General features: G+C 40.7%; 1 protein-coding gene across 1 annotated transcript; it reads right to left on the bottom strand.

The window, feature by feature from the left end:
- Positions 1-12,561: 12,561 nt before the first annotated feature.
- On the bottom strand, positions 12,562-14,486 carry LOC133815971 (tryptophan decarboxylase TDC2-like). The gene has a single exon (XM_062248715.1). It carries the CDS (start codon positions 14,409-14,411, stop codon positions 12,906-12,908), a length of 1,506 nt encoding a protein of 501 aa, XP_062104699.1. The 5' UTR covers positions 14,412-14,486; the 3' UTR covers positions 12,562-12,905.
- Positions 14,487-16,040: the final 1,554 nt, after the last annotated feature.

The raw sequence follows: 16,040 nt of genomic DNA, 5'->3' as shown, positions 1-16,040 counted from the left end.
CTCTCAAGCTAACTTGTGGAAACCAAGGGAATTTGGGCTAGAAACTCAAGTATTTGAGTTGGAATCTTGGGGTTAATTCAGTAACAATTTGGTGGTTCAAACAAAATTAAGGTAAGCTTTTGAATTATGATTTTAGCCATTAAAATTTTATACTTCTTTGCTGAGTTTTGGTGTTTTGGGTTATTAAAGTTAAAGGTTGAATTGGAGGTTTAGGTGAGGTTTTAAACTAGCTTTCTGTTAAGTTTTGTTGCTGGGAACATATTGGAGCTATTGTGATAGTTTAATCATGTTATTTGGATGATTTTGGGGTAATTTGGTTGGGTTTTAGTTGTTGAAAAAGGTGACTTCTTTTGGGTTCGAATGGGCCAGGTCGCGGCTCTGTTCTTGGTGTGTCGCGACCCTCTAGAACAGTTAGGAGCCGAATTGAAGGGCGGACCGCGACATGGGGAGTGTAGGGATGCGGCCCGTGTCTGCTGTTTGGGGAGGCTAGGCCTCTGGTTGGAGGCGAGCCACGACATAGGGGGCTTAGGGTCATGGCTCTTAAGAGCATTTTTGGCTTTGAGAAGGTTTTAGGTACGGAAACCTAGGGTGTTTGGGATCGATTCCACTATCATGATTGGTGGAATTCGGTGTTTCGAAGGCTAGAACTTTGTCCGAAAACCTTTATTCAATTATTATTGATAGAATTCCCTTACCTTGGTTGTGACTAGGTGTATGCTAGGGCTCAGGAAAGGGATCATGCTGAAGGGGTTGTTTCTCGTAATCAGAGCATTCAGAATTAAAGGTAAGAAAACTGCACCTGGTTGTATGACTATGTTGGGAATAAGGGTTCCCTATACTTGTATGCATTACTGTATGATGGTATTACGCCATGCAAACATGAAATAAACGACCTAAGAGTGCTAGAGTTAATATTGGTGCACAGGACGCAGCTCAGCCACTGGCAGCTGAGGACAGCTTAATATTCACTGAGATCGGTTTAAGCGGACCAGAGTCAGTGGGATAAACAGAGGGTGCGACCTAAGGGTGTTGACCCTGGTTATTGTATGACTTGGTTATTGATGTTGTTTTGTTGAATATGATCTGATGGATATCTGAATATTAGATTGTGATTTACTGATTATGTTTATTGATTATGTGAATGCTATGGATTGCTGAATATATGGTTATGCTTAATGAATTTTCTGATTATTGTCTTTGATCATGCTATGATGTTATGGTTTTCTTGTTGGGCCTTGGCTCACGTGTGCTACGTGGTGTAGGTAAAGACAAGGGTAAGCTTAATCTGCCCTGATTTGGAGAGCTCTATAGGCGGAATGTACATAGTCAACTGCTTGGCCGCCACGGTCGAGGGATGGACAGGAACAGGAGAACCTTAAATGTCTATTTTTCCCTTAGAGTGGCCAATAGTCATATATACCCTGAAATTTTGTAAATTGTCCTTTAAACTCTATTTCTTTTGGGATCATATGTAAGAAATGTTTATTTAAATGAAAGGTATCTTTTATGACCAAAATATTTTAACCCTAGTTCAATAATGGTTTTAGTGACACGTTTCCAACTAAACGACTTGATTAACAAATCTTGCACCTTTATAAACACACAGTGTAATGGTCTTGGCTACCCAGGGCATTACAACTTGGTATCAGAGTGGTCTAGGTTTAAGGGTTCCTGAAGACTGGCTGGACATGTACATTCGCCGCTAAAGACAAGCTCGACTCAGGGTTTGGTAAATGTGTATACATGTTTATATGCTTAAGTGATTGGAAAGAACTATGATTGTTGTTGTTTGTTTGATGAGTAGGGAGCGTGAGATTCTGATAGGGCCTGGCCCTTGAGTGTTGTGTGACAATATTGAGGCATGCTTATCAGCATTGCCATGCATGTAAATGAATATCTTAAATGATTACTTGTATACTACTTACATATGGATGAATATATGGATGGATGTTTATATTTTGACTGATGTATGATGATGTTGGGGCATGCTCATTAGCATTGCTGGTGCATGTGCATGAATATTTGGATGAACTATTATATCTTGATTGCTTGTGTTTGGTGGATTCCCAATGGCGGGTTATGGAAAGGCTATTACCCTGTCATCATAGTCTGATTGTCGAGTCATTGATTGCAGATTAACTTGGATAGCTATGCATCCAAGGCGATCTATGCGACTAGTCGACACCAGGTCTGAGACTAGAGATGATGACCAGGGTTAGAACCCTCTGCCAGTCCTTGAGAACTGGCAGCAGATTATGGTAGACATGCAAGCCCAGCTTCAGAGCCAAGATGAACAGATCCATCTTCTAAGGCAGCAAGCTCTTTTAGGGAGTGCTGCATCCATTGTGCCACCTGTAGTGGCACCAGTCGCTCCGCCAATGGAAGTTGGGAATAGGTGGGAGCCGTTGTATGAGGGGTTCAGGAGGCAACATCCTCCAACCTTTGAGGGAGGATCTGATCCACTGAAGTCTGAACAATGGATAAGTATGATTACTTCTATCCTGTATTTCATGAGGGTAGAAGGTCATGAAAGAATGGCATGTGCCACATATATGCTGAGAGAGGATGCCCGCATCTGGTGGGAAGTGGCATCACAGACCAGAGACGTTACTACTTTGAGTTGGGATGGATTCAAGGACTTGTTCAGTCAGAAGTATTATAATGTTGCCATCAAGGCAGCGAAGGTGAACGAATTTGTGGGATTGGTACAGGGCAACATGACAGTTACAGAGTATGCCATGAAGTTTGATAGACTTGTGAAGTTTACACCAGATCTTGTGCCTACTGATGCAGCTAGGCAGGACAGATTTATCAGAGGGATTAATGCTATGATAGCTCGAGATGTGAGAATTACAACAGTACCTGGGGGGATGACCTATGCCCAGCCTGTTGAGAAGGCTCATACCACTGAGGAGGCGGAGAACAAGATCTGGAGGGAGAGTGCTGCAAGGCGAGAGGGTCGCAGAGCGGTGCCTCCATATTTTGGGTCTGGTAGGGGCGGAGGCCCCAGTGATCTGAAGAGGAAGATCCTTGACACTTCGACCATTGCTAGCCATGATAGGAGGGGTCAGGGTGTTCAGGGTGGCCGTCAAGGAGGCGGTGACACATGGAGGAGTTACCCAGAGTGCATGAGGTGGAGAAGACGCCATCAGGGCGAGTGTCAGGCCAAGGCCTATTTTGTGTGCAGGACAGTGGGACATCTCAAGAAGGAATGCCCAATAGTGAAGAAAGGGGAAATAGGGAAGGTGGACAGCTTGACTCCAACTCGAGTGTTCACCTTAACACAGGCAGAGGCCGAGGCTAGTCCCTCGATGGTGACAGGTCAGCTTTCTAGCGCTGTCTCTCCTTTTACTGTATTGATTGACTCTGGGGCTACACATTCATTTGTTTCTAGTAAGGTAATTGATAGATTGTGTAGACCTAGTGAGTACCGTACTACGGGGTTTGAGACTATATTGCCTACAGGGGAACTGGTAGTTTCTAGGAGGTGGATTGGAGCAATGCCAGTGATGGTTGATGATGGAGAGCTTTTAGTAGATTTGATTTAGTTAGATATGGAGGACTTTGACATGATTCTAGGGATGGATTGGCTGGTCAGATATGGGGCTACTATTGACTGCAGGAAGAAGATGGTGACTTTTGAGCCTAAGGGAGAGGAACCCTTTGTGTTCGTGGGTACGGTATGTGGACCTCGTATACCCATGATATCAGCGTTGAGAGCCAGAGACTTACTACAAGGAGGATGTATAGGTTTCCTGGCTAGTGTGATGGATACTACTAGCGTTTTGCCAGCAGGGCCGGGAGAGACTAGATTGGTTTGTGAGTTCTTAGATGTATTTCCTGAGGATCTACCAGGGCTGCCGCCGCACAGGGAGATTCAGTTTGTTATTAAGTTAGCACCAGGGACAAAACTAGTGTCAAGAGCACCATACAGGATGGCACCAGCAGAATTGAAGGAATTGAAGATACAGTTACAAGAGCTTCTGGATTTGGGGTTCATCAGGCCTAGTTAATAACCATGGGGTGCCCCAGTTTTGTTTGTGAAGAAGAAGGACAGGACTTTGAGGATGTGTATAGACTATAGAGAATTGAACAAGTTGACCATCAAGAATAAGTACCCTCTACCAAGGATCGATGACTTGTTTGATCAACTGCAGGGAAATATGGTATTCTCGAAGATTGATCTTCCATCTGGTTATCACCATCTGAGGATCAAGGACAAGGATATACCGAAGACGGCCTTCCGAACGAAATATGGGCATTATGAGTTTTTGGTTATGTCATTTGGTTTGACCAATGCTCTAGCAGCCTTCATGGACTTAATGAACAGGGTGTTCAAGGACTTCTTGGATCAGTTCGTCATTGTCTCCATTGATGATATTTTAGTATACTCTAGTTCAGAGGCAAAGCACGAGCAACATCTTCGACAGGTCTTGCAGAGGTTAAGAGAACATCGATTATATGCCAAGTTTAAGAAGTGTGAGTTTTGGCTACCATAAGTGACCTTTCTTGGACACATAGTTGGCGTAGATGGGATTAAGGTGGATCCATCTAAGGTGGAAGCAGTGAGAGATTGGCCGAGGCCAAGGAACGCCTCGGAAGTTCAGAGTTTCCTCGGGTTAGCAGGTTATTATCGACGATGTGTGGAAGGGTTTTCAAAGATCGCTACACCAATGACAGAATTGACACGAAAAAATCAGAAGTTCGTCTGGTCAGAGAAGTATGAGAACAGTTTCCAAGAATTGAAGCAATGACTTAAAACTACACCTGTGCTGAGTCTTCCTTCGGAGGAAGGAAAGTTTGTGGTATATTGTGATGCATCAAGGTTAGGTTTGGGCTGTGTGTTGATGCGGAATGAGAAAGTTATAGCTTATGCATCACGACAGTTGAAGGAGTATGAGCAGCGGTACCCTACCCATGATCTAGAATTGGCGGCAGTGGTATTCGTACTGAAGGTGTGGCGACATTACTTGTATGGGGAGAAGTGCGAGATATACACCGATCACAAGAGTTTGAAATATTTCTTCACCTAGAAGGACCTAAACATGAGATAGAGGCATTGGTTGGAGTTGGTAAAGGATTATGACTATGGTATTCTTTACCACCCAAGGAAGGCCAATGTGGTGGCGGATGCATTGAGCCGGAGAGGCTCGAGGCGATTATTTAGTTCTATTCAGATTTCTAGAGAATTGGTTGATGAGATGACCAGAGCAAGGATAGAACTGGTGGTGGGCCGATTGGCCAACATTACCTTACATTCGACCCTATTAGAGAAAATCATGGAGGGTCAATTGGTGGATGCATAGTTACGGGAGATTAGAGAGAATGTCTTAGCGGGGGTAGCTAAGGACTATTCTATTTCTGAGGTTGGTATGCTACGGTATTAGGGGCGAATTTGTGTTCCAGCTGATGTAGGGATCAGACGAGAGATATTTGATGAGTCTCATACTACACCTTACTCACTTCATCCGGGTACCACGAAGATGTATCAGGATTTGCAGACATTGTATTGGTGGCCTAGAATGAAGAAGGATGTAGTGGAGTACGTAGCCAGGTGTTTGACCTGTCGGCAGGTGAAAGCTGAGCATCAGCGACCAGTAGGGTTACTTCAGCCTTTGGGCATCCCTGAGTGGAAATGGGAGGATGTTACAATGGACTTTGTGGGAGTTTTACCCAGGACAGCGGGGCTTCATGACTCGGTGTGGGTGATAGTGGACAGATACACCAAGTCAACTTATTTTCTTCCAGTGAAGTCGACTTATACAGTGGAATAGTATGCAGAGTTGTATGTGAGGGAGATTGTTCGTCTCCGTTGGGTTCCTAAGTCTATTGTGTTAGACCGAGATCCTATATATACCTCCAAGTTTTGGGGAAGTTTGCATAAATCCATGGGGACTCAGTTGAAGTTTAGCACAACCTTTCATCCTCAGACTGATGGATAGTCTGAGAGGACGATCCAGGTGTTGGAGGATATGCTTAGGGCATTTGTGATCAACTTTGAGGGATCTTGGAGTAAGTATCTTCTGTTGATTGAGTTTTTATATAACAACAGTTATCAGTCAATAATTGGAATGGCTCCATATGAGATGTTATATGGGTGGAGATGTAGATCGCCTATCCATTGGGATGAGATGGGTGAGAGGAAGTATTTGGAGCCGGACATGGTTCAGAAAACTAATGAAACTATTGAGAAGATCCGAGCTATAATGCTTGCTTCACAGAGTAGACAAAAAAGCTACACTGATCCTAAGCGTAGGGACGTGGAGTTCCAGGTTGGGGACCACGTGTTTCTGCGGGTTTCACCACTGCGAGGGGTGAGGAGATTTGGAAAGAAGGGCAAGCTGAGCTCTCGATTCATTGGACCTTTCGAGATCCTAGAGAGGATCGGTCAGGTAGCATAGAGGTTGGCTTTTCCACCATCGTTGTCGGGAGTTCATGACGTATTCCATGTATCTATGCTTCGAAAGTAAGTCTCGAATACAACACATTTGTTGAAGTATGAGGATTTGGAATTGCAGACAGATTTTTCTTATGAAGAGCAGCCGGTTCAGATTTTAGGCCGGAAAGATACGGTTCTACAAAACAAGACGATTCCTCTAGTTAAAGGGTTATGGAGGAATAACAAGGTCGAGGAGGTGACTTGGGAGCTTGAGTCAGCGATGTGGGATCAGTATCCCGAGTTATTCAGGTAAATTTTGAGGACGAAATTCTTAGTAGGAGGGGATAGTTGTAACGACCCAAAATCACTAATAAGGCTTAAGGGCCTTGATTAGTATGCCAGGAGGAATAATCTGTTTACGTATGATTTAAATGATTTAATGCATGATTCTGTGATAAGCATGCTTATATGATTATATGGATATATGAAATGCATGTTTGTGGGTGTTAGTATGCACCTTGTTTAGCTTAAAGGGGCATATTTGTAATTTTAGCCCGTTAAGGGCATAAATGTGATTATATGTTATAATTGTGGGGACCACATTATTATGTGGATATATTTGTAGCATGCGGCTTGAGGCGATCCTAGGGAGCCAGTTAGCGGAAAAGTCACAACGGGACCCAATACCTGACTCGAGGCGAGTCAAGGGGTATTTTGGGTATTAGATATTTATTTGGGTTATCGGGTTGTGGAAATAAATAATTGGAGATATATTTGAAGTGAGAGACTTTAGGAGGGAATATTGGGGAGATTTACCATTTTTCCCTCGGGGACGTTTTTGGTACCCCGAGCCTCGGAATTAACTTAAGTAAGATTAAAAAAAAACAAGGAATAAGTAGAAGCTGCCTAAACCGACCCACCTCTTTCTTTGAGCTCACTCATACCCTTCTAAAACTCTCTCTTAAGCTAACTTGTGGAAACCAAGGAAATTTGGGCTAGAAACTCAAGGATTTAAGCTGGAATCTTGGGGATTAATTCAGTAACAATTTGGTGGTTCAGACATAATTAAGGTAAGATTTTGAATTATTATTTTAGCTATTAAAATTCTATACTTCTTTGTTGACTTTTGGTGTTTTTGGGTTATTAAAGTTAAAGGTTGAATTGGAGGTTTACATGAGGTTTTAAACTAGCATCCTGTTAGGTTTTGTTACTGGGAACATATTGGAGCTATTGTGATAGTTGAATCATGTTATTGGAATGATTTTGGGCAATTTGGTTGGGTTTTAGTTGTTGAAAATGGTGACTTTTTTGGGTTCGAAGGGGTCGGGTCACGGCTCTGTTCTTGGTGTGCCGCGACCCTCTAGAATAGTTGGGAGTCGAATTGGAGGGTGGGCCGCGACATGGGGATTGTAGGGCCGCGACCCGTGACTGCTTTTTGGGGAGGGTGGGCCTCTAGTTGGAGGTGGGCCGCAACATAGGGGCCTTAGGGCCGTGGCTCTTAAGAGGCTTTGAGGAGGCTTTAGGTGTGGGAACCTAACCTAGGGTGCTCGGGATCAATTCCACTACCGTGTTTGGTGGAATTCGGTGTTCCGAAGGCTAGAACTTGGTCCGAAAACCTTTATTCAATTATTATTGATAGAAATCCCTTATCTTGTTTGTGACTAGGTGTACACTAGGGCTCGGTCGGGAAAGGGATCGTGCTCAAGGGGTCGTTTCTCGTAATCAGAGCATTCAGAATTAAAGGTAAGAAAACTGGACCCGGTTGTATGACTATGTTGGGACTAAGGGTTCCCTATACTTGTATGCATTACTGTATGATGGTATTACGCCAAGTGAACATGAAATAAGCGACCTAAGAGTGCCGAAGTTAATATTGACGCATAGTACGTGGCTCAACCACTGGCAGCTGAGGACAGTTTAAGCGGACCGGAGTCTGTGGGGTAAACGGAGGGTGCGACCTAAGGGCGTCGACCTTGGTTCTTGTATGACTTGGTTATTTATGTTATTTTGTTGAATATGATCTGCTAGATATCTTAATATTAGATTGTGATTTGCTGATTATGTTCACTGATTATGTGAATGCTATGGATTGCTGAATATATGGTTATGCTTAATGAATTATCTTATTATTATCATTGATCATGCTATGATGTTATGGTTCTCTTGCTGGGTCTTGGCTCACGGGTGCTACGTGGTGCAGGTAAAGGCAAGGGTAAACTTGACCAGCCCTGATTTGGAGAGCTCTAGAGGTGGAATGTACATAGTCAGCTACTTGGCCGCCACGGTTGAGGGATGGACAAAAACAGGAGAACCTTAAATATCTATTTTCCCCTTAGAGTTGCCAATAGTCGTATATACCCTGAAATTTTGTAAAATGTCCTTTAAACTCTATTTCTTTTGGGATCCCATGTACGAAATGTTTATTTAAATTAAATGTATCTTTTATGACCAAAATCTTTTAACCCTAGTTAAAAAATGGTTTTAGTGACACGTTTCCAACTAAACGACTTGATTAGCAAGTCTTGCACCTTTATAAACACACAGTGTAATGGTCTTGGCTACCCAGGGCGTTACACCCATGGTCCCCACTATGCCTTGGATAAAATCATCTAGATAGTCTCAATTAATTGATTTAATTATCAATTAGAATTATCAAAGTTGACCAGGTCAATTTTGGATTGTTTCACAGAGTTAGGTAATTTAGAGTAGAAAAGAGAAATTATGACAGATTTATTAATTAAGATAAATTGGTATCTAAATTAATAAAGAATTTTAAATCAAGGTTTAAATTATAAATAATTAATTTGATAAAGGATGTAAATAATTATTTAATTAATTAAATCAATAGAAAATAATACATGCATTGATTTTAAGTCCAGTCTGCTTATAATTTAATGGGAAATTTCACAGGCCTAAAGTCCATAATAATTTCAACCCATGGCTTTTAATTGGCTATTATTTTATTGATTTTTTAAATTAATTAAATGGCTTAATTGAGTCTATAAAATGAGTGCTTAGAGAGATGACAGACATAAGTTTAATCACTGGTTTTCTGATAGGATTTAGACTTTCTCTAAACACAAGTCCTTTTTATAAACCTTTTTGTTCTTTTCTCTTCTTCTCTCTGTATCTATCTCATGTGTGGAGAATTTCTCACTCTAGTCTAGGTGATTCTGAGGATACTTTGGAAGACTGTGAAGAAATTAGAAGAACGGTTCAATTTCTTGTTAATACTCTACGACAGAAATGATACAAGGGTTAGAGAAACTGAAGAAATGACTCTTTCATTCTGCTGCGTATAATGTAAGTATTCTTATCATTATTTCTCTTTGAATTCAATTTTAGATACATGTTCTAGGTTATCTCATATTAAGTTATTTAATATTAGATCTACATGAAAATAAATAAAGATCCTGTATAAGTTTTTCCAACAGATAGGTGGTTCTCTGAGAATGTATATTGACTACAAAGAATAATCAAGAACCAGTATCCTCTACCAATGATAGATGATTTGTTTGATCAATTTCAGGGTAAGATGGTATTCTCAAAGATAGATCTTCGATCTTGTTATCACCAGCTGAGGATCAAGGAGTGAGATATTCCCAAGACTTCTTTTCGCCCCAAATATGAGAATTATGAGTTCTTAGTCATGTCCTTTGGGTTGACTAATGCCTCAGCTGCTTTTATGGATCTAATGAACATGGTGTTCAAAGATTACCTAGATCAGTTTGTGATCGTCTTCATCAATGATATTCTGGTTTATTCTCAGTGAGAGTCAGAACATGAGCAACATCTGAGGTTGGTTCTATAGAGACTCAGGGAACATAGACTGTTTGCAAAGTTCAAGAAATGTAAGTTCTAGTTACCTCATGTAACTTTCCTTGGTCATATTGTCAGTAGGGATGGTATCAAGGTGGACCCAGCTAAGATTGAGGAAGTCGAAGATTGGCCAAGGCCAAGGAATGCCTCAGAGATCAAGAGCTTCCTTGGATTGGCAAGTTACTATCGGCGTTTTGTGGAAGGGTTCTTAAGGATTGCCACTTCATTAACTGAATTGGCACGCATGAATCAGAAGTTTGCATGGTGAGATAAATGTGAGAACAACTTCTAGGAACTGAAGCAGCGATTGATTACAGCTCCAGTTCTGAGTCTCCCGATAGACCAGGATATGTTTGGGATATACTGTAATGCCTCACATGAGGGTTTGTGTTGTGTTCTTATGCAGTCGGGGAAGGTGATTGCCTATGCATCACGCCAGTTGAAAGAGTATGAACAGAGATACCCCACTCATGTTCTAGAGTTGGCAGTAGTGGTATATGCATTAAAGGTATGGAAGTATTACCTTTGTGGGGAGAAGTGTGAGATATACACTGACCACAAGTGCCTGAAGTACTTTTTCACACAGAAAGATGTGAACATGGGACAGAGGCGTTGGTTGGAGTTGGTGAAGGATTATGATTGTGAAATCCTATATCACATGGGAAATGCCAACGTGGTGGCAGATGCCTTAAGTCGGAAGGGTCCATGACAGATATGCAATGCGAAACTGATATCTAGAGAGTTGGGAGAGGATATGACTAGAGCTAGTATAGAGTTGTTGGTGGGCCAATTGGACAATATCACGCTACAGTCTACGCAGTTAGAAAAGATAAAGGAATGTAAATTGGGTGATCCACAACTGACAAAGATCATAAAGGACGTCCTAGTTGGAGTGTGATAACTCTATATTTTAGAGTTATTAATTGAGCTTTTGGACTTAAAAAGTTACATGAAATAGAGTGTTTGTGCTGTTATTGTGTGGTTTTAGTCATTTTGTCTCTTAACTTTGTTTGTGTAATTTGTTTTAATTAATGATAACTCTTGTGGAAAATAATTAAATTATGTTCTAAAAATGTGGTATCTATTTTGAAGGCATAGCAAGAGGGTGCTTGGAAAGCTTAGTGAAGCATGTGTAAGGAAATCATATTGGAGCTGAAATTCTGGCAATTGTTGCAACATCAGCCAACTTTGCTGCAGCAAAGTGTGGGCAGTCAGCAACATAAAGTTTGCACACTTGGCATGTACTTAGATGAGGTGGAAAGGAGCTGCAAAATTCTAAAAAGGAAAAGGATGTTGTCCCCCACGTGTAGAGAGAGAAGGGGAGGGTTTATACCCTTTGTGAGCCCAAAAAGACATCTTCTTCTTCACCAAGAAAATAGAAAAGAAAAAAAAAAGAGAGAGAGAGAGAACCAGGCGCCCATGCTCCATTGAAGAGACTTCTCTGAAATTTTTTGAGCTGAAATCATCAAGAAGAGAAGAGGAAGGAGAAGGAAGCTAGAAGAAGAAGAGGATTAAGAGTTAGAAGACAAGAAGAGAATATCTCTATCAATTTGGTTTGTTTTTCTAAACTCAACTTTCATATAATTTTATTTTCTTTTTCTTTCTTTCTTGAACTCTTGAGATAATGTTGAATATTTATTGTGGTGACTTGGGTATTTTTACTATGACTTAAATTGTTTGTGTTAGGGATATTGATGAACCCTAATTTGCAAATGCCCCCAAATTGTTGACTGTTTTATGAAAATTTTCTCTTGTTCAATTAAGCTATTTTTATTGTGCAAATCTCTTGCTTGAGAATGATCAACTTAGGTGAGAGACAAGCTAGATTTAATTCCGGAACGGTAAAAATTAGTAGAAATGCTTGATTGATGCATGTTGATACTTTTGTTATTGATTAGTGAATAACTTAGGAATATTTTATTCACCTTGCAAACTTGAAGGATTGATGCTTGGAATTATGTTCTTGAAATTAAATTTAGCATAGGAATATGTGAATCTAATTGATGGAACCTTAACATGAGCATTTGGAAAAATGGCATGTGCATTAAATTGGAAATCCTAGTTACAAGAGAACTTTGCTATGAACTTTGTTGCAACATGAGGGGCAAAAATACAAATTATGGGGATTTGATATACCTAACTTTTATCATCATAGTAATCACAATTTGTCATTTTCCAGCTTTATTGTTAAAAGCCTAAATTAATTCTCTTGTTTAGTTCTTTTTGTTCTTTAGTTCAATTGATTAAGTCATAAAAAAAAGGGATAGTTAATTGTACCCCAAATTGTTTGATGATGATTTTTACTATATTTGTTTGGCAATTCTTGAGGAGACAATAAAAATTACTTTCATTATATTACTTATTCAATGATTGTGTACACTTGCACATACTTAAGAAAATCTGCAACAGAGTGTCTAGGGATAATACAGTATCAGATATGGGTTTGTTGATGTATAAAGATCGGATTTGTGTTCCGATGAACACTGTTATTAGACGAAAGATTCTGGATGATAAAGAACTTGCCCTAACACAACATTACACTATTAGCGGTGCATCAAAGTAGATGCTCTAACATAACATTTCGGAACTTATTCCTTATTTAGCTCAAAGCAACAAAGTCAAAGCCAATAACGACCCAATAATATAGACTACCTTACATCAAACAGAAATAAAAATAAATTGTGTTTTTTTCCCCTTTATTTCAGTGTTAAGAGTTAAGAAGTTCATCGGCACCATCTTTGATCAGCTTCCACGCGGCAATGACGTGGGACTCTTCTGTAAGCGTGGCCCCCACAGCAAACCTCAACATGTATACCTCACCAACTATTGTGTGCGTCATATAAAGCATTCCCGTCAAGTTGACCCAATCGAGAAGCTTTCGGTTCAACAACTCGGTATCACCCGACTCATCTTGCAGATTCGGGTTTAACCGGAAGCACACCAACGCAAAACGTCTCGGTACTACGATTTCGAATCTCGGGTCGGACCCTACCAGCCATTCAAACTGTTTGGCCATCCTAATATCGGACCTAATATGGTTCTGAAGATTTTCAACGCCGTAGCAGCGCAGCACCAGCCATAACCGGATTGACTTGAACCTTCGACCCGTGCCCACTTGCCAATCTTTGTAGTCCACCACCGAATCGGACTCGCTGAGTTTGTTTCTTAAGTACTCGGGATTCGTACTCAAAGCTTTCACCAACACGTCAGACCTCTTAACCCACAAGCAACAACAGTCGAGGTAACTGAGTAGCCACTTATGCGGGCTCATACTAAGTGAATCAACTCGCTCGATTCCATTCAAGTAGTGTCTGAACTCGGGACAAATGCACGCACTCCCGCCGTACGCAGCATCCACGTGGAACCACATTCCGTAATCCGTCGCCACGTCAGCAAGAATCTCCACGGGATCAACTGCAGTGGTTGAAGTCGTCCCTACCGTCGCGCACAGATACAGAGGGACCAACCCTTTTGCTACGTCATCCTCTACCATCCGCCGGAGCTTCTCCGGGCACAGGGAGAAACTTCCAGCTAGATTCGTGGGGATTGTTCTTATGTTGGAGGGGGGTATTCCCGCAAGCTTGGAGGACTTTGCAAACATCGAATGGGTCTGGTCGGAGCTGTAGACAACGAGGTTTCGCATGTCGTCGACACCGATTCTCTCGAGCGCTTTGTCACGTGCCGCAATGAGGGTCACGAGGATCGCTTCGCTCGTTGTGTTCTGTATGATGCCGCCACCATTTCCGTTTTCGGAAAAGAAGAAGGTATCTGGGAGTTGGAGCATGTTGGCGAGCCAGTTCATGACGACCATTTCGAGCACCGTCATGGCAGGAGATGCCAACCAGTTGAAGCCGACGGCGTTAAAACCAGTGCAGAGCATTTCACCGAGGAAGGCAGCGGTGCTGACGGTGGCTGGGAAAAATGCAAAGAAGTTAGGGCTGAGCCAGTGGGTCATGCCTGGGATTATGATACTGTTAATGTCTTTGTAAATGGCTTCGAGAGATTCAGATTGTGATGGAGCCTTACGGGGCAACCGAGTCCGGATAAAACCAGGTTGTACTTGGCTGAGAACTGGGTAGGACTCAATTTTGGTGTAGTAATCGGCTATGAAGTCGACCATTTGGTGGGCTTGTTTGCGAAATTCTTCTACGTCTAAGGGTTTAAAATCGTTTGAAGAAGAGTCATCGCTTGAGGTCAAGTCAAGGCTACCCATGTTTCAAGAACTATAAATATGCTCACGGGTGCACACTAGCACTATATCGTTTGATATATAGAAATGAAAGTTGGAATTGATGTAGATGATGCTGACAATATGAAGTGAAAGGGGAATTTATATATAATAAGAAAGAGTATAGAGCTATATAGCGGGCGCAAGAAACACGTGTACTAGTACGGCTCAATTGCATACCATTGATATTCTAATCAATGGCAAAAATTTTATAGAGACACAGTAGATATGATGGACCTTTCTCTAGGTGTACTTTTTCTAACCATTGCTTCGTTGTTAAAATAATTCTTTCTCTCTCTTCTTGATTTGTCTTCAGCTTTTCCAAATAGTGCTTTGGTGGATTCCAATTGCTCCTTAACCATTCTTTTCTCGTACCTTGTTCCCATTTATAAGCTTTCCAACTCAACCCTGGTTGATTCTTTATCATCTTCCTTCAAAACTCAAATATCTTACCATCCAACCTTCTTTTATCTTTTTCAGATGATCCACTAACCATCCAACCTTCTTTTCTCTTTTTCAGATGATCCACTACAATAATTAATGTTATTTTCGGCGTAGCTATTAGTAGCGGATTCAGTCTGCTGGTATTATACAGAGTTAGGGCTGTGCAGAAACGATTCGATCCAATAACAAACCGACTGATCCAATGTCAACCGACCGCTAAAAATTGGATATGCAATCATGATTGGATTGGATCGGATGCCATTTTTAAAAATCCAATATTGGATCGGTCGGTTCTTGGATGACATGTAAATCCAATGGATCTAACCGACCGATCCAATCCAATAATGATCTAATACCATCCAATTAATATTCAGATAAAAAATATATTATATTTTTTTTTTAAAGTTAAAATATATTATATTTTATTACATTTACGGTTTAGATATATTATATTTGATGTACTAAACTTTTTTATTTAATTATGATGTATTCTTGTAATTTTATGTTGGATTCCTACAAATTATTAAGACTTATGTTTTTAATTTTATGTTGGATTCCTACAAATTATTAAGACTTATGTTTTTAATTTTATATTAGATTTGTGTTGTAAACTTCTAAATCATTACAATTAAATATTTTTATTATTTGGATGAGTAATTAGTGTTTTTATAATTGAAATAATATATATATTTTTTTAAAAATCAGCCTAAATAAAGGTTTTAAAAGATCGGATGGATCCGATCCGATCCAACGGATAACCAATGGATGGAACCGAACCGATCCAATCATCCATTGGATCGGATCGGATCGGTTGGTTCAAGATGATTGGATTGGATCGGTTCCAAAAATCCAACATCCAATTGGATGATTGGATCGGATCGGATGGGCTTAAAAACATTGGATGTCATCCAATGAACACCCCTATACAGAGTATTAGCAGCGGGGTCTGCCGTTAATAATATGTGATTATTTAAAAAAATATAATAATATATATTAGCGGCAGACTTACCATTATTAGCGGCGGGTAGTCTGCCGCTAATACACCAGATGAAATGTCCGGGAAATGAAGGGATTTTTTTTTTAAATTTATTAGCGACGGATAATCACATTTATTAGAGGTGGACTATCCATTGCTAATACTATTAGCGGCGGATAATCACCTTTAGTAGA

Source organism: Humulus lupulus, chromosome 2 (assembly GCF_963169125.1).
Source record: "Humulus lupulus chromosome 2, drHumLupu1.1, whole genome shotgun sequence".
Classification (NCBI taxonomy): domain Eukaryota; kingdom Viridiplantae; phylum Streptophyta; class Magnoliopsida; order Rosales; family Cannabaceae; genus Humulus; species Humulus lupulus.
The sequence above is the reverse complement of the archived record's forward strand: the minus strand, read 5'-3'. Positions and strand labels throughout refer to the sequence as shown.